This window comes from Panthera leo, chromosome A2 (assembly GCF_018350215.1).
Source record: "Panthera leo isolate Ple1 chromosome A2, P.leo_Ple1_pat1.1, whole genome shotgun sequence".
NCBI lineage: Eukaryota > Metazoa > Chordata > Mammalia > Carnivora > Felidae > Panthera > Panthera leo.
In genome coordinates, this window is record NC_056680.1 from 29,928,448 (window position 1) to 29,952,355 (window position 23,908).

Here is a 23,908-nt window from a genome sequence, read left to right on the forward strand (position 1 = left end):
TTTCAACAACACTATCAGCTAACTTGATTTAATCGGCATTTACAGAAAGTAAGCCAACGAAGGAGATAAAATGGGACCCTAGAAATATTCAATTAGGTCAGTCATGGTAGTCTTGTTTGAGAGTTTACACCAATCGGAGCAGTGTCTTGGAGACTTACAGGGAAGACAGAGGAATGTGATAGTTGGAAGAACAAGACGTCTAAAGCAACAGCACAGCTAAGAAAATGGAAGAGGAACGGGGATTTTAAGAAGCATGGCTGCGACATATAAACTGTATCCCTTGCAAGTTCTGTTAAAGCATAACAGGAAAATCAGATTTGCTGTAAATTACTCCGGGTTGGGGCACGGCAGTTCACTGAATGAAACCAAAGTGGAATCAGGGGAGCTCTCTATTTCATTCAAGTTTGGGTCCTCCATTTAAGGTCGAACCAGAAGGAATAATGTAATTCTAGACACAGCTCCAATGCTTACTCTCACTTGGGCAAGACTGTTCACCACCCCCACGTCTGTTTCCCATATATGTAAAGTGGGAATTCATTCATTCACTTATTCATTTATGCAACAATTAGATTAATTTATTGGGCTTTTACTACCTGGTAGGCCCTGTAATAGCTACTTTGAACAAGGGAGACAAAGGTCCCTGATGACAAGGAACTCAGAGTCTAATGGGGAAGAGAGACGACAAACTAATAAACAAAGAAATATGTGATGTGTGAGTTGATGATGAGTGCTCTGCTGAAAATAAAGCAGAGTAAGAAAGAGAGAAGACACAGGTGGGCCAGGCATTCTGACATGGCACACAGACATGCAGAAATCAGGGTGAACCAGGTGGAAAGTTGGGTGGGGGAGAAGAGGCATCCAAGGCAAAAGGCATCCAAGGGAAAGGTGGGGCCAAGGGCCCTGAGGTGGGGGTGCACGTGGAGGTGGGGAGGAGCAAGGAGGCCACTGTGGCTGGAAGCGTGATCAAGGTCATATAGGTAGTGGAGTTTTTATCAGATAGGGCCTCGTAGCCATGGTAACAACACTGGCTTTGACTGTGAGATGGGGAATCATTGGAGGTTTTCCAGCATTTGAGTGGCAGGATCCGACTTGTGTGTTAAAAAAATTACTCCGGCTTCATGTTGGGAGACAGACTACAGGGAAGGAAGGACAGCAGGAGGGGGGCTGCTTAATCAGTAAAGGCACAAGTGAGGGAGTTAAGGGTTCAAGGCTTGGATCCAAATGGTGATATAGTGGTGGTGAGGAGAGGCTGAACTCTGGATTTCTCTCAAAGGTACAGTGAATAGAATTTGCTGATGGATGACATGAAGGGGTGAAAGTGAAAGAGAAATGTCAAAGATGACCCCAAGATTCTTGGTCCGAGCAACTGGGTGAAGGGAGAGGCCATTTATTAAGATGGGAGGATAATGATACATAGTCCTTGTGAGGCTGTTTCAGGGAAGAAATGAGAACATGCGTGTGAATGCACTTGCTGAACTTGAAAACACCATATGGATGTAAAATATGAAAAATAACTCTCTGAGGAGCTGCTTATTGTCAAATAGGCCCAGATACTCAGGTCTTAAGGCCCCAAAGTAGTGTTGACTTTCTCACTAACATTTTTCTGCTCAATAAGGAAAGTTATTCTGAATGTCCCAGTCTACCAACAAGGACTCATTTACAGTAATTCTGATTTTTCCTTTTATGTTTTAATAAACATTAAAGTAGATAAAATTTATAACCTCATCCATGCTTCTTGAAAATTCCTTTCTTTCTACCATTCTTTAAGCTGTAACACTATTCTGATATTTCTTTTCTTCCCTACACAATGGGGCTCGAGAAAGCTTTTTTAAGTTTAAATGAAAAAAAAATTGTAGTCCATAAGAAACTCTTTTAAATTTCCTTGGGTCATCCCTTGTGGAACTAATTTTGTCCACCCCTGATTTAGGCCACAATGGGTCTCTGGCAGTGTTGTTAAGAAAGCTATTGCCTACTTTTCAGGGCTACTTTAGGTTTTCCTAGTATATTTCCTGGCAGATGGGTAATTTTTACATGGGAGTCTAGAAACACGAAATAGCTGTGGAAACTGTCAGAAGTTGAGTTACATATTTCTTCTGTCATCTGCAGGGTCAAGATAGCTTGAAATGTCTCAATAATTTTACAAATGAACCAGAAGAAAAAAAATTACTGAATTCAAATCAGTTAGTTCAGTTCCCAGCAGCATAAATGAAGAGAATGTGGGAGATGGGAGTGTGTCCCCTGGGGAAATTACTCGGTATGTAAAGTTTGCTGTGGGAATTAAATAAGGGAGTGCTTGTGAAACTCCATACTAGGTGGGGTGAGCTGCTGATCCTATAAGGAAGTTTTTTTTTTAAAACTGAACTTTTGAGGACAGATACATCCAATCATATTTTTGTTCTGTCTCTCTCTTCAGTCTGTCCTACCCTCCTCATTTCTCTCTCTCTCTCTCTCTCTTTCCCTTGCTCACTCTATCCTGCTCATGCTCCTGTTCCTTTAGCAAATAGTTACTGAGCATTTATGAGCAAGTATTTTTGCAAAAGATGAAGAATGTTTTCCTGTATGCTACAAAGACCTAACAGAATTCTCTCACCCTTTGTCTTGCAACTGGGATGTTTACATCAAGGGGGAGAAATTCCACTTAACATTTGGAATAGATGCCAGGAGTATGATCAGAAGGAGGAAAAGGCGACTTCACAAACATTTCATGACACATCTTCATGAGATGCTAACGTAACTGGGGAGAAGCTAGCTGCTCTTCATCATGATGGTGGAAAAAAGACGAAATGTGTAGCAAGGGTCTGGCTCACTCTCCCACAGCTGTCCACTGGCCGCAGGCAGAACAGCTGTGGCAAAATCCCATCTCAGGCTCTGGGAACAGCCTGGTCTCAGGATAATGCTATCCAAATTCTTCAAATCCGTGCCAGAGCTCAAGGGCAGTACGGGGTCTCCAGCTTGTTGGGAAACCTTTTCTTTCTCTGGGGTTCCCCATGCCTGACTCCCTCTGGTGCCCTGACTGGGAGGTACCTATCTTTTCTTGAAACCTTGAGCTTTCCATGTTCCTTGGAATACCAAGGCACTAACTCCCTACAACATCATTCTTTACTTCCTGATCACATGCTGCTGTGGTCTGCTCATGTGCTGGGGTGTGTACTTCCTGTCCTAACCACTCTCTCCTGGACCTCTTTAAATGCTTCTATTTGAATGTGTCTTACTCACTGGCTAGTCCCTGGGTTTGGGTTTTTGTAGCCCCTAAACCTCTAGCACTGTAGAGCACTAAGCCTCTAGAATTACAATCAATTCTCAGTTTTCATTTCCATTTTATGACTTTAAACCATCTCATGAATGCATACACCCCAAAGAGATTTAACGAGATGTTTCTAGAGGAGCTAAGCAGAATGATAGCCAGTGGCAAACGGTACGTGCAGAATAATTGAAAAACAATCCATTCCCTTCTGTTGGTTAGACATTCCCCTCTTCAGTGATATGGCCCAACTCCTTTCTAAGTGCTCGCATTTACTGAGAGAGTGGTGTCCAAGCAGTTTAATTGAATAAACCATGGCATTACCCAGTTGTCAATGAAGATTTCCTGTACAAATCATCGGTTTGATCTGTGAAATGAAACTTATTTCGTTTATTCTTTTTATGCTACTTGAAATAACTGCTCATGCCTCTCAACCTTAAGAACTGAAAATGATCCTATATTTCCTATGTTTTGGTCATTTTTTTAAAAAGACTTCGCTGAACACTACACTCTAACACTGATTTAACGTTAATTGTTTGAAAGTCTCTTGGGTGTGGTTGTTAAAGAAGGTGAGAGAGAGTGAATCATAGAGTCTGAAAGATCTAGATGCCACTGAAAGGAACACAAAGCCAATGAAACCTCCTAAACCAGAATCACTTAGCATGCTCGAATCGCACTGGAAATCCTATTAGAAAAAAAGAAGGAAATCAATCTATTTTGGCAGCACAAATGCACATCCAGTAATCATAAAAATTGAGGTTTGTAGTAAATATAAAAATCAAGAAGTTTTATAAAAGTTTTATAAAAAGTGAAGTTTATAGTAACCAAGAATCTCTCATGAATCCTTTATATTTCCTTCCATGCAGTTCTCTGAAGATCAGCTTTTCTTTTTAAAATTTTTAAGAAACGGATAAAAACCTCTCCCAAACTACCACTTGGAGAAGAAACACTTACCCAGAATGCTTCATGTTTTGAGGCTTATCCATTCGGACAGCAAGTTTGATTTTGAGGTCTTGATCGGGGCAGTTTTTGGAGACTGTCATTTTGTGCCACTCTGACTGTTTGGGGCTGTTTGGGGTAGGGTGGAGAATAACCTGTAGGCGAAAAGGACATCCATCTTAGCCAGAAAGCGGAGACACTGTTACAGGCGTGTTGTTTTCAATGAGAAACTCTGCTGCTGAGAAGCTGTGCGTCTTGCCCAGCTCCCAGGGAGGCGTTTAAATGAAACAGAGGCTTGGCCACAGGACTGCAATTCAAGGCTTCATCTACCAACCGTGGCTGCCTCGTGCCAAGCAGAGACCAGCCAGAGGGCAGAAATGGTGTTCTCTTGCTCTCCTCTCTCTCCCTGGCTAATTCAGGAAAAGTAATGATCATGATTTCGGTCACTCTGCTTGTGCATCTTTCTGAAATTCCGAAGTCCCAAAGCAACCCAGGACAGAGACTCAGGGTCATCATGCATATAAGAAGGCGGATGTATGAAAGAAAGACGTGAGAGATTACACAGTAGAGCACCTCTCGTCCGCTCATTTTTTGCTCCTCAGGATTCCTTCCCCTGTCTCAGGAGGAGGAAATCTCTCAAAGGCCATGGGGAATGCGGAAGGGACTTTATGGGATGGATGAGACATGAGAGGCCTAGGGAAGGGAGGGATCTGGCTGTCAGTCATGCATTTACATAGACGGTCACACGCATGGGGCATCTCCTCAGGTAACAAACACCGAAATCTGTCCGGGTTTGAAAGGAAGCCCACACAGCAGGAAGGATGGGCTCTCAGAAAGCGTCTTTTTGACCCTGCGCTGCCGAGATGGGGCTCCAATGTGAGGTTCTGTCTCGGAGGCTGCAAGTGAGGCAAGGAGTGGATAACTCGGGACATCTGCCTCTTCATTTTGTGACCGGAGTTCTCAGGAGCCACGTGAGGTCTGAAGAACACGCACAGGGGCAAGAGTGGAATATCTGGAAAATCCCCTGGACTGAGGGAACAGGAACTAAATGCAGGCACGACAAAAGCTGGGCCTGCTAAGATGTGCTTTTGTGGTGGCCACGGGTCCCGATTTGTGGCATGCTGCTCTGGCTCTGTTTTCAAAGCATCTCCTTTCTCTGGGTGCAGGGGGAGGCCGCCTCTCTCCTGGGCTTCTTTCACCTCTGCAGGGGGAGGGGAGGGGTTCGGAGGCTCAGAGGCGGACCCTGCGGCCTTCCAGAGGCTGCCAGCCTCACTGCCTTCAGGCGCCAGGCTGTAATGTAGAGGGTGGGAGCACATGGCTTCCCGTGAGGCGGCACAACAGGAGCTCGGGGCAGAGCGAGCCGGTGCGGCGGAAAAGCAGAATCGGCCCGCTCTGATAGGCCTCGTTGGTGCTGAATTTTCACCCCTTCTCCCTCCGGGCCTGACCCCTCCCCACACCCCACTCCCCCATTGAATTTCCTGACTCTGATGAAAGAAAATTCATCCATTTTTGCTAAACACAGAATTTGAGTTTTCCCAATGTCTTATGTATGACATGATGGACATACCAGGCCTGATTTTTCAGACCAGACGCTGCTCAAGTTTTTCTGACCATGCCTTGTGCCCATAAAATATACTGAGCAAATAGCCCAATACCTGTAAATATATTGCGACCAATATAAAAATATATCACCATCAATATATAAATATATAAAATACCATTATATATCTATGTAAGTTATATAACTAGATATCATTATATTTATATTTTATGTTTACATTATATACATTTACTTTGTATTAATATATTAGCTTATTACATATATCATAAAATACACACAAATATATAAGTCTTAAAAATGAGCTACGGATAAAAACTATATATATATATATTTTTTTTTTTTTTCCCCTTAAGTTTATTTTGAGAAAGAAATAGCATGAGTGGGGGAGGGGCAAAGAGAGAGGGGGAGAGACGGAATCCCAAGCAGGCTCTGTGTGGTCAATGCACAGACCCCAATGTGGGGCTGGAACTCACAAAACCGTGAGATCAAGACCCGAGCCAAAATCAAGAATCAGATGCTCCACCGACTGAGCCACCCAGGTGTCCCCAAAACTGTATTTTTACATGTCTTGCTAATTGTGGTGGCTTGGAACTATTATTAGCTATATTTTAAGGTATCATATATATTTAGGGCAAGGCTCATTGTTAATGATACTAGATGTAAGTCTGTAGTTCACGTAGTCTTTTGTTTTTTTAAATTTATTTATTTATTTTTAGAGAGAGAGAGAGAGGGAGGGAGAGAGGGAGAAAGAGAAAGAGTGAGCATGAACAGGGGAGGGGAAGAGAAAGGAGACAGAGAATCCCAGGCAGGCTCTGTGCTGTCAGCACAGAGCCTGACATGGGGCTCGATCTCACCACCCTGAGATCTCGACCTGAGCTGAAACCAAGAGTCAGACGCACAAGTGACTGACCCACCCCAGCACCCCAAGCAGTTCAAGTAGTCTTGTAAATAATTTCAGAACATCTTGCCTGACACCTGATCTTATCTGATTATACTGGCAATGACTTTATCTCATGATGTGGGTGACAGAAGTCCTGCTCAGTAAGGCGATGTCAGCTCCACCATTTTTTTTGTTTTTTGCCAGTCTTGCAATAGTAGTATCTTAAGATTATAGCACTTTTTGGGGCGCCCGGGTGGCTCAGTCAGTTCAGCGTCCGACTTCGGCTCAGGTTATGATCTCACGGTTTGTGAGCCCAGCGTCCGGCACTGTGCTGACCGCTCAGAGCCTGGAGCCTGCTTCGGATTCTGTGTCTCCCTCTCTCTCTGACCCTCCCCCGCTCATGCTCTGTCTCTCTCTGTCTCAAAAAATAAATAAATGTTAAAAAAAAAATTAAAAAAAAAAGATTATAGCACTTTGTAGTAATCTTTTTTAGACCATTTGTTCATTTTGTGAGGGTTGCTTTAGTTAAAATTGTATCATAAAATGTATAAATTCATGTAACTGGTGCCAGAAAAGTATAATCTGTTGTAGGATGCTGAAGGCAAGTACGTCAAGGTGCCACTGGGGGTGGGGGTGGGGGTGCACCTCTCCCTCCCCTCAAGAGAACGCCTGTCCCTATAGGTCACTCCATATCCTGTTCCGTTTCCGGGGACCCCAGCATTTGGGAGATGGAGGGAGGTGCCGCCCTTCCTAGGGAAGCTGACCCTCTCTCCTGAGCCAGTCTGGCCTGAGAGGTGAAGGGGGTGATGTGCTGGGAAGCAAGGAGGGGGAGGGGCTGGGAAGAGAAAGCCCAGCCAGGGCCAGAACAGCAGCAGGCAAGCCCCCGAGCCTCCTTCTGCTCCTGCCCACTTGGCAAAATCAAAGCAGGAGCCTCGCTCTGGGCGCCCGGAGCTCGTTAACAGGACTTCCACCATATGGATTCTGGGCGTGTTTCCCACCGGCAATATGGCGTCCATTCGCCGACACGAATGACCACAGCTCATTACTGGCCGCTCCACAAAGACTTCCTCCGTGTGGTGGCTCCCCGGGGAGACTTCCTCTCCAGGGTGGATGGAGAGGTGAGGTCACTGCTGTTCTTCTCCATCTTCGCCCCCACCCCACCATGTGCCCGACGGGTCGACGTCTCCTTTGTATGTGTCAGCCCTGCTGAATTATTAGGGTCCTCCTGGGTGCACGTGAGCCCTGAGTAGTCCAGACACCTCATCTGGACATTCCAGGCTGCTAATCAAGCACTTTGTCATCTCAGCCAAGACCCATGTGTGCTGCGCTTTGATGTGGTGATGCCGATGTGGGAACACAACCCACTCTGCGCAGTAAGCAGCATGCCGGCCAGCCCCAGCTTCTCTTAGTTACCTGGCCGCACAGGCAGGTCCTTGGGCGGGGCGGGGGGGGGGGGCTGTTTTAACCCTGACCCTTTTCCTGGCTGATCCTCTCCAAGCTTCAGCCTGTACATCCTTCCCTACCTCCGTATCCACTTGACCTGACCCCAGGAAGGCATCCCTGACCCTCAAACTGGATTGCGTCCCCTAGCTATGCACTTCCCAGGTGTTCTTCCTCTAGCAGAGCACTTACCACATTGCTGTATAATTTCTGGTTTGTTTTTTTAATGTCTATTTATTTTTGAGAGAGAGAGAGAGAGATCATGAGTGGAGAAGGGGCAGAGAGAGAGAGGGAGACACAGAATCTGAAGCAGGCTCCAGGCTCCGAGCTGTCAGCACAGAGCGCAACGCAGGGCTCGAACTCACGAACCGTGAGATCATGACCTGAGTCGAAGTCAGATGCTCAACCGACTGAGCCACCCAGGCGCCCCTATAATTTCTGTTTTTTTTAGATCTATATCCCTTATGTTCTTTTGAAGTTAAAGATTTTTGCCTGTCATTAGTCCTGTTTGCTCTCTGCATGCCACAAATGATGGGACACCATGGGCTCACAATCATATCCAGTGAATGGAAGTTTGGTAATATTACAGGGTTGGCAAGGGTGTAGAGAAACCCTCACTTTTGCCTTTTGTGGACGTATCAATTGGCGTATACTCTTTAAGGGACAATTTGGTAGAATCTGTCAAAATTCAGATTTCATTCAGCAAAATATTTTCTGAGAAACCATCCTACACGTATACACACATATGCGCAAAGAAATAAATTCAAGGTTATTCACGGAAGCATTGCTTATACAGCCAAAGACTGGAAATAATCTAAGTATGTTATGATACATCTATACCTGGAATATTACACAGCTATGAAACAGGAAGCAAGTCAGTATGGGCTGACGTGAACTAATCTCTAAATACACTGATATTTCAAGCAAAATACAAAACAGTATGTATACAGTAATTTCCTGCTGTTCGTTCATTCATTCGTTCTTTCTTTTTTAGAGGGATATGTACACATATGCTTGCATATGCTATGCTTATACAGGCATAGAACACTAGGGGAAGAATACACAATAAATTGAAAACAAGGCTTTTCCCTGGAGAAGATACTAGGGCAAGGTGGGAACAATCACTCATTGTCACTATTATCCATTAACTTCTTTTTTACAATGCATGAATTTTTTTTTCAATTAAAAAGGTCGATGAAAGTAAAACATAATGAATACAGCACAAACTAAATGTTGTTGAATGAACGAATGTAGCACTGGGATTTCAAATGTGGCTGTGTCCTGCTAAGCTTGGGAGCAATTAGAGCATAGAAACACTCCCCCAGGAATACAAGGAATTGCTTCACTTAAAAAAAGAAAGCAGTCATCACCAGCTGCAGCCTGTGGAGGTGCTTCCAGAGGAGGGCGCCCCAGCTGGCACATGGACCTGGCAGGCCAGTTCCACGGCAACTGTTAGAAAGTGTCTCCGGTAGGAAGAGTCAATTCATTTCTAGGGGAACATCTATGGGGCTGGAGAAGAGAATGAGTTCTTAAGAAATGAATAACTACAGGGTTGTGGCAAGCTCGTGGCATTCGTCATAGCAGCAGAGCCCAGGATTTTATTTCTGCACAGGGACAAATGTGATACAGTGGGAATGGTCCTGGAGATGAGTCAACATCATTCCTGGCAAGTTACTTACCTCCTCTGGGCCCTAGCGGACTCATCCGTACAAGATGAGTAATAACTCATCAGGGTTATTATACAGCATCGGTGAGAGACCGCAGAGCCTCGGGGCAGTGCCCTGGCCACTGGCAAATGTACAGGGCATGGGAACCAACCAACCGGGTGGGTCTAGGGAAGCTTCCTGCCTTCTGTGGGAATCTGTTTTCTCTTCTATAAAACAAAAGGTTTGACTAGCCCAGTGGGTTTAACTTTTCTGAGTGGAAACAGCTTTGAGAAATTGGTGAATGCTTTGGACTGGCAAGTCCAGAAAAATGTACATATGCCCCCTCGCTACCTCAACATTTGCAAACAATTTCATGGGGTTCCTGGATTCCAGGGAACCTTCTGTGGACTCAAGTTGAGCATTCCTGGACTTGTCTCTCTGAATACTAATATTCTGGTCTAAATCCTAGTAATATGATTCCAGGTCAGCTGTATAGATGAAAGCCAGATTAAGGAAGCGGGCAAAAAAGGAAGAAAAAAGAAAGCACACTTAATGTATTCTTGCTGGCGTTGTTAGAAGTGTGTGCCTATGCGCTGGTCTTGAGGTGTTCTCTCATTTTTCCACAGATGACACATCAGAGGGTTAGAGAGGTTGAAAGTTTTGGCTGAAGTCATACAATTTTCAGAAGGGATTATGTAATCAACCAGTACGAAATGAAATGTATTGGGAATCTCTGTGCCGGCCTCTGGGTATATAGGGTAGTGAACAAAATAGTTTAGGCTTCTATGCCCACGGGGTTTTCATCATCCAGTAGGGGAGACAGAAGCCGACATTTCTGTAAATTCTTCTCTCTTTCTCTCCTTGGCGAGAAGTTTAGTAGAGAGAGGGCTGAGACAGTGAATGAAGGAAGATGGGCAGTCAGGAAAAGTCTCTTAGGAGGAGAAGGCATTGATGCAAGGAAGGAGGCAGCCTTTTGAAGAGCTGTGGACAGTGGGGAGAGCGTTCCACTCAGGGAGAAAGCCCTCTGATGCAGGAAAGAATGGTTTATATAGCAGACTGAAATTTGGCCAATGAAGCTGGGACATAGTGGATAAGGGGAAAGGTAGTCACAACTGAGGCCGAGGAAGTAGGCAGAAGCCCGATCACATGAATCCTTGTAGGCTATACTACAGAGTTCAGATTTTTAGTATAAGCAGTATGGGGTGATGGAAGCATTTTAAGCTAGCAAATCTAACTTACGTCCTGAAAATACAGGCTGTTTGGTGTAGAGTCAATAACTGAGAAGTAAGAAGAAATGTCTCTATTATCTCAGGGGTGCTCAAAGGGATTGGTGCCACCCTTTGGGATGTTTCAGAAATTTGGGGGACGTTTTTGGTTGACAAAACGGTGCTGGGCTCTGTTGGCATTGAATGGGCGGGGCCTGGGGATTTGACATGCCATACGATGAATGAGATATTCCTCCCCAGGGAGGAATTGTCCTGAATCTCGCCTAACTTCTAAATATTCCCGCTGGATACGAATGGAGGTGGAAAAGCCTGTCTATAATTAATTGAGTCCAGATCTTAAATCTTTTGTTTACATATTGTTAAAAAGAAAACCAGAGGCCCAAAGTGGTGTCACTTAGGCCTTATTCCCAAACCGGTGCTCAGTATGTAATCTACCTGCAGTTCCAACCTCCCCCAGAAATGTAGGCCTAACATGTCAGTCAGGAATTTTCCAATCAGCACCCATGCGTCTGCCCTCTCCACCCTCCTGCAAAGAAAGATGGGGTAATTTGCGAGATAAGACCCCTCACTTTCACCCTGAAGGAAAGCCACCTTGTCAAAAACAATCCTTTTCTTTTGCTAATAATTTTCTTGCCCCATTGGCACATCTCTTTGGAGCCCCCTCTACTTGTAGACGGGATGGAATGCTGCCTTATCCACGAATCATTACCAATGAGAACTTTAATCTTTACTCAGTTGAATTTCTGTAATTTGGAACAATATACACTCAAAGTAATTTTGGCACTTTTCCAGGGAAACCGAGGAAACTTTGTTTCCTTGGTTGATGGTTTCAGGAAATCAGTTCACTGATATGTAAGTTGTTCAGCTTCCACCCTCCACAGCAGATTTTGTGACTGTCACCTGCCCAGTGATTCTCCATATGGGAACAAGGAAAGCATTCCTTCTGTAGGTCTTCTAGTGCAATGGTGCCTGAATTGCTACATTTTTGAAATTATTTTATTATTATTATTTTTAAGATATTATTTTAAATAATCTCTACACCCCATGTGGGGTTCGAACTTACAACCCTGAGATCAAGAGTCACATGCTCTACCAGCTGAGCCAGCCAGGCACCCTGAAGTTATTTTATTATTAATTCCCTTTTATTTCTCTTTTATATTATATTATGTCACTGTATTGATTTTTAAATTGTCAGGTGGTTAGATTGTTAAATTGTCTGAGGGGCGCCTGGGTGGCTCAGTCCGTTGAGCATCTGACTTCGGCTCAGGTCATGATCTCACGGCTGGTGAGTTCAAGCCCCATGTCGGCTCTGTGCTGACAGCTCAGAGCCTGGATCCCGCTTTGGATTCTGTGTCTTCCTCTGTCTCTGTTCCTCCCCCACTTGCACTCTGTCTCGCTCTCTCTCAAAAATAAAGACAGACTAAAAAAGAGAAAAAATTAAAAGTAAATAAATAAATAGTCTGAAAGTTTCACTTCAAGACAGAAGGGACATTACAAATCTCTGCTCTAACGGGTGTCTGGGTCTGAGGGTGTTGAGAACCCCTGCTCTGTCTTCTACAATGTGCCCTCCTGGTAGCCCAGATTTAAAGAGGGGAAACTGAGGCTCGGAGAGGTTGAGGGACTGGCCCAGGATCACAAAACCAATGGAGAGTGGGGCCCGGGACTCAAACCTGAAACCAAACCTTTCAGGACTTGGCAGTGCTATCCCATGGGACCGGGGGACACAGCTCTCTGGAGCAACGCGTGATGGGGAGCGCTTACCCGTCCGAGCTCCTTGTCCTCCAAGGCCAGGACCCCTGTGCTCTCTGTGAACAGCTTCACCTTCACAGCGGGCAGTGCATGAGTTGTCGAGAAGTCGCCCTGGGTGCCCCAGCTGCAGAAAGAATTAGAGAGGTCAGTGCGGAGACCTCTGCCTTGACAATGCTACACTCAGCTGCCTTCTTCCTGCGTAGGGGGAATGCAGGGTTAACCCGAGGCAGCACTGGCTGTCGCATCCCCCCTCCCCCTCACCTCTGCTCCAAAGCTGCCAGAGCGACAAAAAGTGTTAATTAACTTGTTAGGCAAATGCAAGACAGATGCTCAGAAAGTTGCCACCGGTCTTCACAGAGCTCTACAAGGAATCACTTGGAATTAGCATGAAATCGAGTTGTGGAGAACTTTTCCCATGCATTTGCAGATACTCACAAACTATTTCAGGGTAACCACTAACACTTCCTTGTATCCTTTGAATCCCCAGTTCTTGGAAACAGTCCTTGAATTTGAGACCAGGCTTCATTTGGACAAAGCCAACACCTGACTTTAAAATGGGGGGAGATGGGGGACCCCATTTCTTCTGGCATTCAAAGATGAGTTGTATAGAGGGATGGATGAAGCTCGAAGAGGAGCGGAAGGTAGAAGTGGGAAATGACCTTTCTCACTGGTCTGTGGGAATCTGAGTCTTAAGATCTCTTCAGAGGAGAGCCTGGCTTACCTAGCGTCTGGGTAGGGTGCCAGACTGGGCTGACAGGAGCTGCTGATGGACCCTCAGATGTGGCCTTTCCATGTACTCCTCACTGTTCTCACAGAGCCACACCATCCATTCTGCACCTGAAATCACTGCGATCTTCCAGAAGTGTTCACTGGATTGCACTGAGCGCCTGCCCTAAAGCCTTCCGTGGCACCTATTCCATTGCACTCAGGGTGCAATCCAGACCTCGGGGTGCAGCCTCCCACTCATCTGCTCCAGGGTCATGGGCCTCCGGATGGCACCACCTCAGGGCTGTGGCAGGCATGGTTCCCTCTGTTGGCAATGGCTTCCCCCCACCTGGCTACCTGTTCAGAGCTCTGCTTCAAAAACACTTGCCCAGAGAACACATCCCTCGGTCTCCCAGTCTAAATTTGGTCCAGAGTTAAGCTCTCTGGGAGATACTGTTTAATTTTCTGTCCTAGCAATCACTGGACTGGTAATTATTTATTTTTGTGCAATTGTTCAATAGCTGAATCTTCTGGGTGTTTGTTGGCTTATATGCATACCTTCTACTTAGCATAGTGCTTACACATAGAAGACACCTAAGAAATATTTGTTGAAAGAATAGGTGATGCCAATTATACACTCTTTTACAGAACTAGAAGACAGGAATAGATACAGTTTTGCATAGAGATTTTTTTCACTTTGCCTTATATGATGGCCAATTTCCATAATGGAGAAGATTCATTAAAATATTATTACTGTTAAGTTTATTTATGCCTTTTGCGAGAAAAGAGAAAGAGAGAGTGCACACATGTGAGCAGGGGAGGGGCAGAGAGAGAGGAGAGAGAGAATCCCAAGCAGGCTCCCAGCTGTCAGCACAGAGCCCGATGCAGGGCTCAATCTCACAAACCGTGAGATCATGATCTGAGCCAAAATCAACAGTCGAAGGCTTATGCAACTGAGCCACTCAGGCGTGCCTAAAATATTATTATTTTTTTTTTTTATTTTTTTTTCAACGTTTTTTATTTATTTTTGGGACAGAGAGAGACAGAGCATGAACGGGGGAGGGGCAGAGAGAGAGGGAGACACAGAATCGGAAACAGGCTTCAGGCTCCGAGCCATCAGCCCAGAGCCTGACGCGGGGCTCGAACTCACGGACCGCGAGATCGTGACCTGGCTGAAGTCGGACGCTTAACCGACTGCGCCACCCAGGCGCCCCTAAAATATTATTTTTTAATGACTCTGTAATATAACACCTTTTAGATATGTCATAATTTATTTATTTAGCCAATGTTCTGCTATTGACACTGGGCTAGACATTACTTTTTTATTTCATCTTTGATTATTTCCTTGGCATAGAGAGCTAGATGGGTGTAAGGGATGCTCCTCTTAGAATGTTCCAGAATTGTGCTCATCGACCAACACTTTCAAGTCTTGGGACACCGATTCCCAAAACGCTTTCCCCAAAAGTGGCAACCATCCTCCCACCGTCCGGGAATGAGTGCAAATCGCAGTGCCTCTTGCCTTCATGGGGCCCCTATTCACTTCTTCTTCTGGCTTACTTTGTCATTGCTGTTTTCATGGGTACTCCTTTGACTAATAGCAGCCTTGAATATTTTACTCAGTGGTGGTTGTTTGTATTTCTTCTTTTGTTTATGATGGGAATGCCTTCTAGTCTCCATGTTGCACTCAAATAAATCCTGTTAACTCAAGGACATGAGGAATCTAGAGAAAGCAGACAAGACAGCGCCAGAAAAATGGAAGTCAAGGGGAACCCAGATGGAGACCCAAGGGCACAAAAGTCACTGAGGAAGCACACTAGTCACGACAGAGAAAGGGAGAAGACATGTGAAAGGAGAGGCGACAGAACAAGAGGCAACAGGTTGCAAACACAACAGTGCAATGTTAGATGTACAGAGAGAAGTTCTGAATTTTGGTCATCAGCTGCGGCAAGCAATCTCCTAAGACAGGGAAGGCATGTACTAGCAAAGGCAACACGACAGGGCATAGGGTTTTGAATCAGACACCCTTAGTTCAAATCCGGGTTAATCACATATGAACTGGAGGACTTGGGGCAAGTCATGAATGTCCCTGAACCTCAGTGTGCTCAGCTATAAAATAGCCTCATTTCACAGAGTAGTTAAATAGTAAAGATAAATAAAAGTAGGGGTGCCTGGGTGGCTCATTTGGTTAAGCGTCCGACTCTTGGTTTTGGCTCAGGTCATGATCTCATGGTTCATGGGCGTGAGGACTGCATTGGGTTCTGCAGTGATAGCAAGGGTTCTACTTGGGATTTTTTTCTCTCCCTTTCTCTCTGCCCCTCCCCTGCTCACACATGTTCATTCTCTCTCTCTCTGTCTCTCTCTCTCTCTGAAAAAAAAAAACTAAAAAAAAGATAAATAAAAGTAAGGATTAAAAAAAAAAAGTAACTAGCAGGCTTGAAACAGCATGAGAACCCAACGATTTTGGCTACATTCCCTTCCCAATTAGGATATGTAAGATATATTCTAGTAACATGATGATCACTTTTGTGTTATCGATTCGACACATATTTATTAAGAATGTACTAAGTGTCCAACCCTGTGCTGGGCAAACAAGATAGACATTGACCTTCCTACTATACAAGGTAAGCAGTAAAACAGTTATCATCATCCCCATTTCACAGATGAGAAAACTGAGAGGAAACTCAAGATCTTGCCCATTTTATTCCAGTGAATTTTGACCAAGCTGGCTGGAACCCATATCTCTTATTTGCCATGTTATAGCTTTCACTGCTATTACTGTCATAATTATCAGTAACAAGCATTATTAATAATTAGCAATACTGGCAAAAAACACGATCACTAATTTATGATTTGTGCTTAATTGTCCTATAAATCTCTTTGGGCATTTATCATGATTGGTCACAGAGATGAAGAAGATTCCTCCTGGAAACCAAAAGAGTTCCTGGGATGAGATGCATTAATACCAAGCCACAGTGAGGCCTTGATCTCAGTGCCCCGGGGGTCCCACACACTCTATCCCTATGATACTGTTGCTGGGACTGGTTTGTAGGGCTTTTCTGGCCTGCTCAGCGGGCACTAAGTCAGTCGGCCTGAAACCCTGCAGCTATCCAAGGATGCTCAGCTCACTGAATGTTCAGCATGACTCAAAGTGTGGGACAGAGTGAGGCCTACAAGACCCTGTCAAGCTGGATGAATTCAAGCCGCTGGACGCTGCCTTGCCAGCCCAGTCCATTGGGACACTGAGTGGCTTTTCCTTCCCACCAGAGCTGTAGCTGTGCTTTTGGCTTCTTCCCACCATGACCCTTGGCTCACCTCAAGTTTTTAGGTCACTGCTGATTCCCAATTTACCCATCAGATTTCAAAATGGCAACCCAGCCCAGGGAGAAGGCCAAAAAGTCTCCAGTCTGATCAGGGTCGGCTATGCCATTTTCAAGGCCTGCGCAAAATGAAATGTTGGGCTTTCTACTCTAAAAGCAGGAGAAGGTGCCACTAAAGGTACTAAAAGATCAAGTATTTTCGTTTCTCAGAGGAGTTCTGCTCAGATGCATGCTCCATTGTCCCATCAAACTTCACCTAACAAACACAGTTTCAGAGACAAAACAGTGAAGAATGTCAAGACAGAAATGCAGAGCATTTAACCAAACATAGGTCTGAGCATGAGGCCTGTGCAGATGCATGGGTCACAGGCCCATGAATAAAGTTCTGAGTCCAATGACACCCAGTCTGACGACAGGCCATGCATTGATGAGAGGCCATGCAGTGGAGATTGGTTATCACTGGCATTGACGTGAACCTTCACCCCTCACTATAGTTTTTGGATTTTGTAAAAATGACTCCTGACTTGTTTTTGTAGATGCTTTCTATTTGAAGAAGACCAAGGGAGATTTAGTTATAAGCACCCTTCCCTCTCCCTTTCCCTTTTTTCCAAAGTCATGGAAATGTCCACTTTTTGTCTTTTTCCAGCCACAGAGAGGCCTGAATATCTTTACAATAAAAAGCTAACATTTATTCAGAGATTACTATGTGCTAAGCCCAAATTCTTCTCTTAAACGTGTTATTTGGTCATACACACATTTTATTCTTTTAAGTTGTCTTAGCCATCTTGTGAAATGCTTATAATTATTACTCTCACAGTTAGAGATAGTAAACTCAGACTCAGACCAGCTATAATGTGTCCAGGATCACACACAGGGAGCAAATGGCCATCTGACTCCACAACCCAGACTCAATGATGGCGCCATATTGCCTCCCTTCCCCGTTCCACCATCTTGTTGCTCTGTGTCTTGATCCAGTGAAATCAGTTACCTTTGTAACTCAAAGGAAGAGTTCTGTTTCAAGATTGACGGGGCCCTAGGCCACTGCGGCTTCTCAGTTTAGATTTATTTCACATGTTCAATATACTTCACAGAGTACTACCTAACCGATAGACAAATTAGCCAGCAGTGGAAGCATCAAAAGCCTTGGCCTTTGGGTGGGTCCACACATCATTAAATGAATCTCTTTCTCATTGTTGCATTCTTCCCTGCTCATTTCTTTTGCTTTGCTGTGCACTGACTGTGGTTATTAAGATGAATGCGTCTTCTTAAACGTTTCCCAGAACGGAAACACAATTGCACTTTGATTTGAAAAGACCAGAGGCTGATAAAATGTATTGCAAGCAGTAGCTGGGGAGGTTAGGTTAACTAACTTCTCACTGAACACAAGGCAGATGAAGGAAAGTGGGTGACTTATCCCTCTGTTGTGACCCCATCATATCTGCCACTATAATCACACTGTGTGGCTAGCTCACAAAAAAGCTAAAAATAGGCACCAATTAGCAAATGCTTAAAGTCTGCCAGGCCCTGGGCTGAGTGCTTTTCATAGATTATCTCATTTAATCCTTCTGATTGCTCTTTGAGATGTACTCTGTTATTATCCCCACTTTATAAATGGAGAAACTAGGACCTGGGGAGGTCAAGTAACTAGTCGAGGGTTTTGGGCTAACACAGAGCCACACTCCAAACTCAGAGTTTCTGACTCCAGGGCCCACGCATGAAACCAGAGAGCTTCACTGCCTCTCAGTAACTCATAGCACAGTATTACAGTGTAGTTCAACTATCCGTGTGTGTACCTGTCTTTCTCTCTAGACGATAAACACCTTGGGGGACAGGGAACATGGCATGATTTTTTTTAATCTCTTGTACCAAGCACAGGGCCTGGCACACAAAAAATACTTATTTAATGACTAGGAGGAAGTGATCAATTCAGAATAACCGTGTCACCAAATTCAGGGGATTGTGGAGATGCGATGTTTGAGATACCCAAGGGTATGACTGCCTCCTTTAAGCAAAACTGAGAGCTTTGTCTCCTTGGAGATTAGATGATTTTTAGGAGCCCACCAGCTCTCCCAAGTGTACATTGTGGCTGGCAGCACGCGGTGGAGACCCAGCATATGCAACAGGTAGGACAGCACTCTGAGGAGCAAGGTGTACATCCTTCAAGGCCAAGGATGGTTAACTCATGAGGCCAATGCCTGGAAGCAACGTCAATGCCCATTGTTATAATGCTGGAAAGGGCCACAGGTTACAAAATGAACTGTTGTTGCCACTTATGGTCTTTTTAGCCATAAACACACAAGCATACACTATAGAATGCAACTACTCAGAGTGATACCTCCAAATACACAGCAATGTGTATTGAGACAAGTGAGTCCACTTCAAACCAAGTGCCTTTTCCAAGAGGATGGGGCTAAATATTTGAACGGTCCAGCTGACTAACCTACATGCCCTATGTGGCATCGGGTGAAGCTCTGACTTCCCCCGCTGTCAGGATCATACCTCTAATCAGCCCTTCATTTCTCCCTTCATTTAGAAAGCACTTCCTGAATGTCTACCATGTGCAAGTTACTGTGTTGGGATCTGTTGTGGATCCAAAGGTGAATGAGATATCAGTACCTATGGATATCGTATTTTACCTGCAGTGTCACATGCAGAAATGATCACACTAACTAGATGTGAATTTGAGCCTTGATTTTCACATCTTTAAGATATCTTTAAGTTAAAGATAAGTTAAGATAAAGATAAGTTATCTTTAAGAATAACACTGACCCCAGAGGATTGATGGAAGAATAAGTAGGAAATGAGCTATTGCGTATACACTGTTCAATTCAATACCCAGAACATGGAAAACACTAAAATAATATGTCTTCCATTTTAGGATTATGGACCAGGTGTTGGCAAACTATGTTCCATGGGCCAAGTCAAGCTGAATATCTGCTTATGTATGGCTGATGAGCTAAGAATGGTTTTTACATGTTTAAATGACTGAAAATAATCAAAAGAAGAAGAATATTTCGTGACACATGGACATTACACGAAATTTAAATTTTAATGCCTGTCAATAAAGTTTTATTAGGACACACTTACGTTCACCCCTTTACACATCGCCTATGCTGCTTTTGCGCTTCAAAGGCAGAGTTGAGTAGTTACGACAGAGACCATCTGGCCAACAAGCCTAAATTATTTACTTTCTGGTCCTTTGTAGAAAAAGCATGCTGACCCCCGATAGACACAGTTAAATCGCTGGCTCGATCTAATGGGAAGACTTTTATTTTCGTTAGCAGATCCGAAGGAAGTAAGCTCACTAGAGCACATCCATGAATATCAACTGTAAACACGCACTTACAAGGACAGCTCAGCCCATGGTGATTCGATTTGCTGCTCTAAATTCTTCCTGGAGCTCTCACCAGCACTCTTGGTGTACTAGAAGATTGGGGATTGTGTCTCATAGCATTTCAGACACGTGGTGCCCAAATGCTCCTTGCAGATCTACTGGAGCTGGCTGACTCATTTGGTCACACTACATCATTATTAATATCAAATAATGAACATGAGTAGCAGATAATTCATATTTGGGGGGATGGAGATGACTTTTAAAGTCACAGCACATTATTTCTCCAAACCTGTGCCACAATGCCATGGCTTTGAAAGTAAGCACTTTGATCTGGGGGAGAAAATAAGGGAGAGGAATACGCTCGGGTGGAGGGAAGGAGAACTCTACTGCAAAGCAACCTTCTACTGTGTGTTTGGAGAGCATCTGCTTCATTGCAGTCACATCTCTGTTTACTATTTAAAGCCTCTTATTTGCGGAAGCCTCCTCAGACCATATGTTATCAACAAATGTTGCTAATCAAATACACACAGTAATTTTCATTAGAATTTCCTCCACCCTACCCCCCCCATGAACAAAAAACAACATTTGCCACAAAGGGAATATACCTCCCAAAATGACAGTAAACATCCACTGCAAACCTTTGACAACAGAGTGATATTTACGAATGCATATGTGAATAAGCCAAGACAACACATCCACTTTAGGCAAATAAGGACCCTTGGAGAATTGGATTTTGTGCAGGTTGGTCTTGGGGGATGATGTCACTAGTTGCCATGGCAATGCTCAGCATAAGGCCATAATTCATGCCATGCAGACTGGATTTGCATTTACTCAAGGTATATGGCTCATGTGAGCTGGGTGTTAAATTGGTGTGGTTCTTAAAAATTAACTGTGAGCTTTAACAAGGGAGAATTGTCATTTCAGGGAATGAAAGTGCCTTGGTCCTGTTGCTAAGAGGGAAAGTTAATAATTGCCTGGAGACAACTGCATTAACATCTTCTGGCCTGCCTTTCAGGCAGACGGCATGATATTCCATGCCAAGTGAATCAATTGTGCCATCGCAGTGTGTCTCATGCAAACTAATTGATAGGATGTGATTCGGGGCCTTTCATGTACCAGAAAAGCTAAACTACCTCTTATCTACATAAACGAAGCATTTGCTTTGTAGAAACTGGGTTGTCTGCGAGGCGGAGAGATGTAGGCTCTGGTTCGCCTACTTGACATTTCCACTGGAAAGTCTCCTCTCCAGGAATCTGAAATCAAATATATCCAAACCTCAGCTTTAGCTTTCTTCCCTCACATCTGTGCCTCTAAGACTTCCCCAGCTTAGCCAAAGCAACTGCCAGACGGCCAGACATCATTCTTCTTTTCTCCTCTTCACCCCATGTCCATTTTGTCACCAGATTTTTCATACCTCTTACATTGATCACACATTGCTACAGAGGAAAATAAATCAAAAAAGGGAGGTTGGAAGTGCCAGAAAGAGGGTGGGCCAGTGGGGTATTAGCAGATGTGATGGAAGCAGAGGCTTGGAATGTGCTTGAGTGGTTGGGCTTACTCTCCAGGGCCTCTGTCATCACCATGAGCAGAGCTCACCCCAGGTAGCTGTTTTCACTCCAACTTGCATCCAAGATGCAGGGAAAGGGCGTGAACCCAGCCCACGGTGAGGAGCCAAGACTAATCAGACCCACGTCTTGAAGCAGAGCCACCCAGGCGAGCCTGGCACGAATTAGCCAACCCAGTAATTTGCAGATGAGTGGATGAAATAAATGACTATGGTTTTACGTCATTGAGTTTTGAGACAGTTTGTTACATAGCAATAGCCAACTGATACAGTGCCTTTATTTGGTACTTAATCACGTCATCCTGGTTCTACTCTATGTCCTAAAGTTTGGTCTGGAGTCATCAGGTAGAATAGCATATCCTGGAGAACCCAGACACAACTTATAGTCCTTTCATACTATTAAAAAATCTATTGCAGTCACTCAAAAACACCTGCTGAGTGACGTTGCTGCCTTGGAAAAATAGTTCCCAGCTCATACATATGTCCTCAGAAAGCAGCCTCCCTGTTTGCCAGTCTCTCCACAGTATGAGAACTGGACTGAGGCCTGATTGTGCTGATTAAGGCTGCCAAAAGCACTGTCCAGGTTCCTCTAATGAGCAAGAATGTCAACACCTCCCAAGACCAAGGCAGGCAGCCAATGTCTCTCAAACCACTTGCGGTCAAGTGCTCCCAGGGGAAGCCCTCGCCACATCAAAGGTGCCCCCGATTGAGCCTCCCACATGGAAAGCAATGACCATGAAGACAACCTCAGCAGCACTTGAGTGCCCCCAGTATTTGTGGCTCTGATTGAGTTGGCCCCCAAGCTGGGGGGGAGCACACAGAGGCAGCACTTGGGGGGTTCAGTCATGACCATTCAGAGGTTTGGCTGCCCTCCATGCAGCCAGCCCCATCCTGTGAGACCTCCCAGTTGCCTTTGATGGAGGGGATTATGGGAACTGTTGTTGGTTTTGCTTTCATGGGCTGGGTTCCCATCATCCCACAGAGAAGGATCCCTGAGGACACTGTTGTAAGCCATGCTTGTCTTTTCCCCTGGGACTGCCTTGTGGATTTGTTCTTTTTTTTTTTTTTTTACCCCCTCTGTTTAACATTTATGAGAAACCACTGGGAGTGGTCATGAATGCCAGGAGTCTCAAAGGGAAATGGTGAATGGGCCAGCTGGCCAAACGCCCTTCAGTACAGACTGAGGTCTGAAAGCATTGGGGAAGTTGCTCTTGAAGCCAAATGCATGGCATCGGCCCCATGTGGAGCCAGAGAGTTGTCCTTCAGAAATGACAAATCTGAGTTGTAGAGAACTATCACCACTACTCAAGCGGATCATGGTATATGACACCATCTCAGTAGAGTGAAAATACCACCTATGTTCCCAGTCAAACCTGGCTCTCCTTGCCTTGGCCAGCAGGGTCCTCCACAAGGCCTTGCTATTCTTACTTTGGGACTCCCACCCAAACAATGTTAAACATGCTGAAGGGACTCCAAACCACCTTGTAAAAAATGTACAAAAACCTGGATGAAATTGAATTGAATCGCAATCGACTAGGAGACGTAGGTTAAATTTAAGAGACATTTAATCCAAGATTATTTTTGATTTTGCAGTTTTCTTTAAGAGTAAATACATTTTCTCGTGAGGTTTAGATAGTTTCCTAGGCTCTTGAAAAATATTGAGCTAGGCACTGTACCTACTGGAATCTAGCAAATAAGATGACTGCCAGGCTAGATATCTTGGGCCCAGATGTTATCTAACATATCATGACTGACATCGGTTTTCACTCTGAAATAAGAAATGTGAAGGCTCAGTGATTGACTGGAACCAAAATGAACTCTAATTTCCTTTACTTCCAACTTGCGTATGTTCCTAATAAAATGAGTTTCACGCCCTTTGCCCCAGTAAAGTAAGTGCACAGGTATTATGCCATACACTTCGGCCTGTAAGGTCCGTGTGTTCCCGATGTCTCACTGCTAGGGAGACATAAACTTACAAGAGAGTGCTCAACACCCCGTGCCTGGAATACCCAAGGCAAAGGCCCATCCTTCAGCTCTGGACTAAGTTTTCTCACATGCTAAGGATTTGACAGTAACAAAACTTGCTTCCTTTAGCCCCCTGGGTAGATAATGGTTGTAAAAACCTTTTAGTGCTTCTAAGGCCCTTACAAAAGTTAGTTATCTGCTCACAGTGGAGACTTTGTGGTTTGGTGTTTTTTTGTTTTGTTTGTTTTTTGTCCCATCAGCATGACTGCTCACTTCCTGCACCTTCCCTTCCTTGTTTAGAGAGGTGTGCAAGGCATACAATAAAATCAGCTTGGAACTCG

General features: G+C 44.6%; 1 protein-coding gene across 15 annotated transcripts in view; it reads right to left on the reverse strand.

Moving 5' to 3' along the window:
- CADPS (calcium dependent secretion activator) overlaps nucleotides 1–23,908 on the reverse strand; it is a 481,138-nt gene that overhangs the window by 181,925 nt on the left and 275,305 nt on the right. For all 15 annotated transcript variants that reach the window (XM_042929883.1, XM_042929885.1, XM_042929886.1 and 12 more), the window contains 2 exons: nucleotides 12,695–12,806; nucleotides 4,196–4,335 (listed from right to left, as the gene is read on the reverse strand). In XM_042929883.1, the coding sequence (XP_042785817.1) occupies nucleotides 4,196–4,335; nucleotides 12,695–12,806 (252 nt within the window). The remainder of the gene's footprint in view (nucleotides 1–4,195; nucleotides 4,336–12,694; nucleotides 12,807–23,908) is intronic.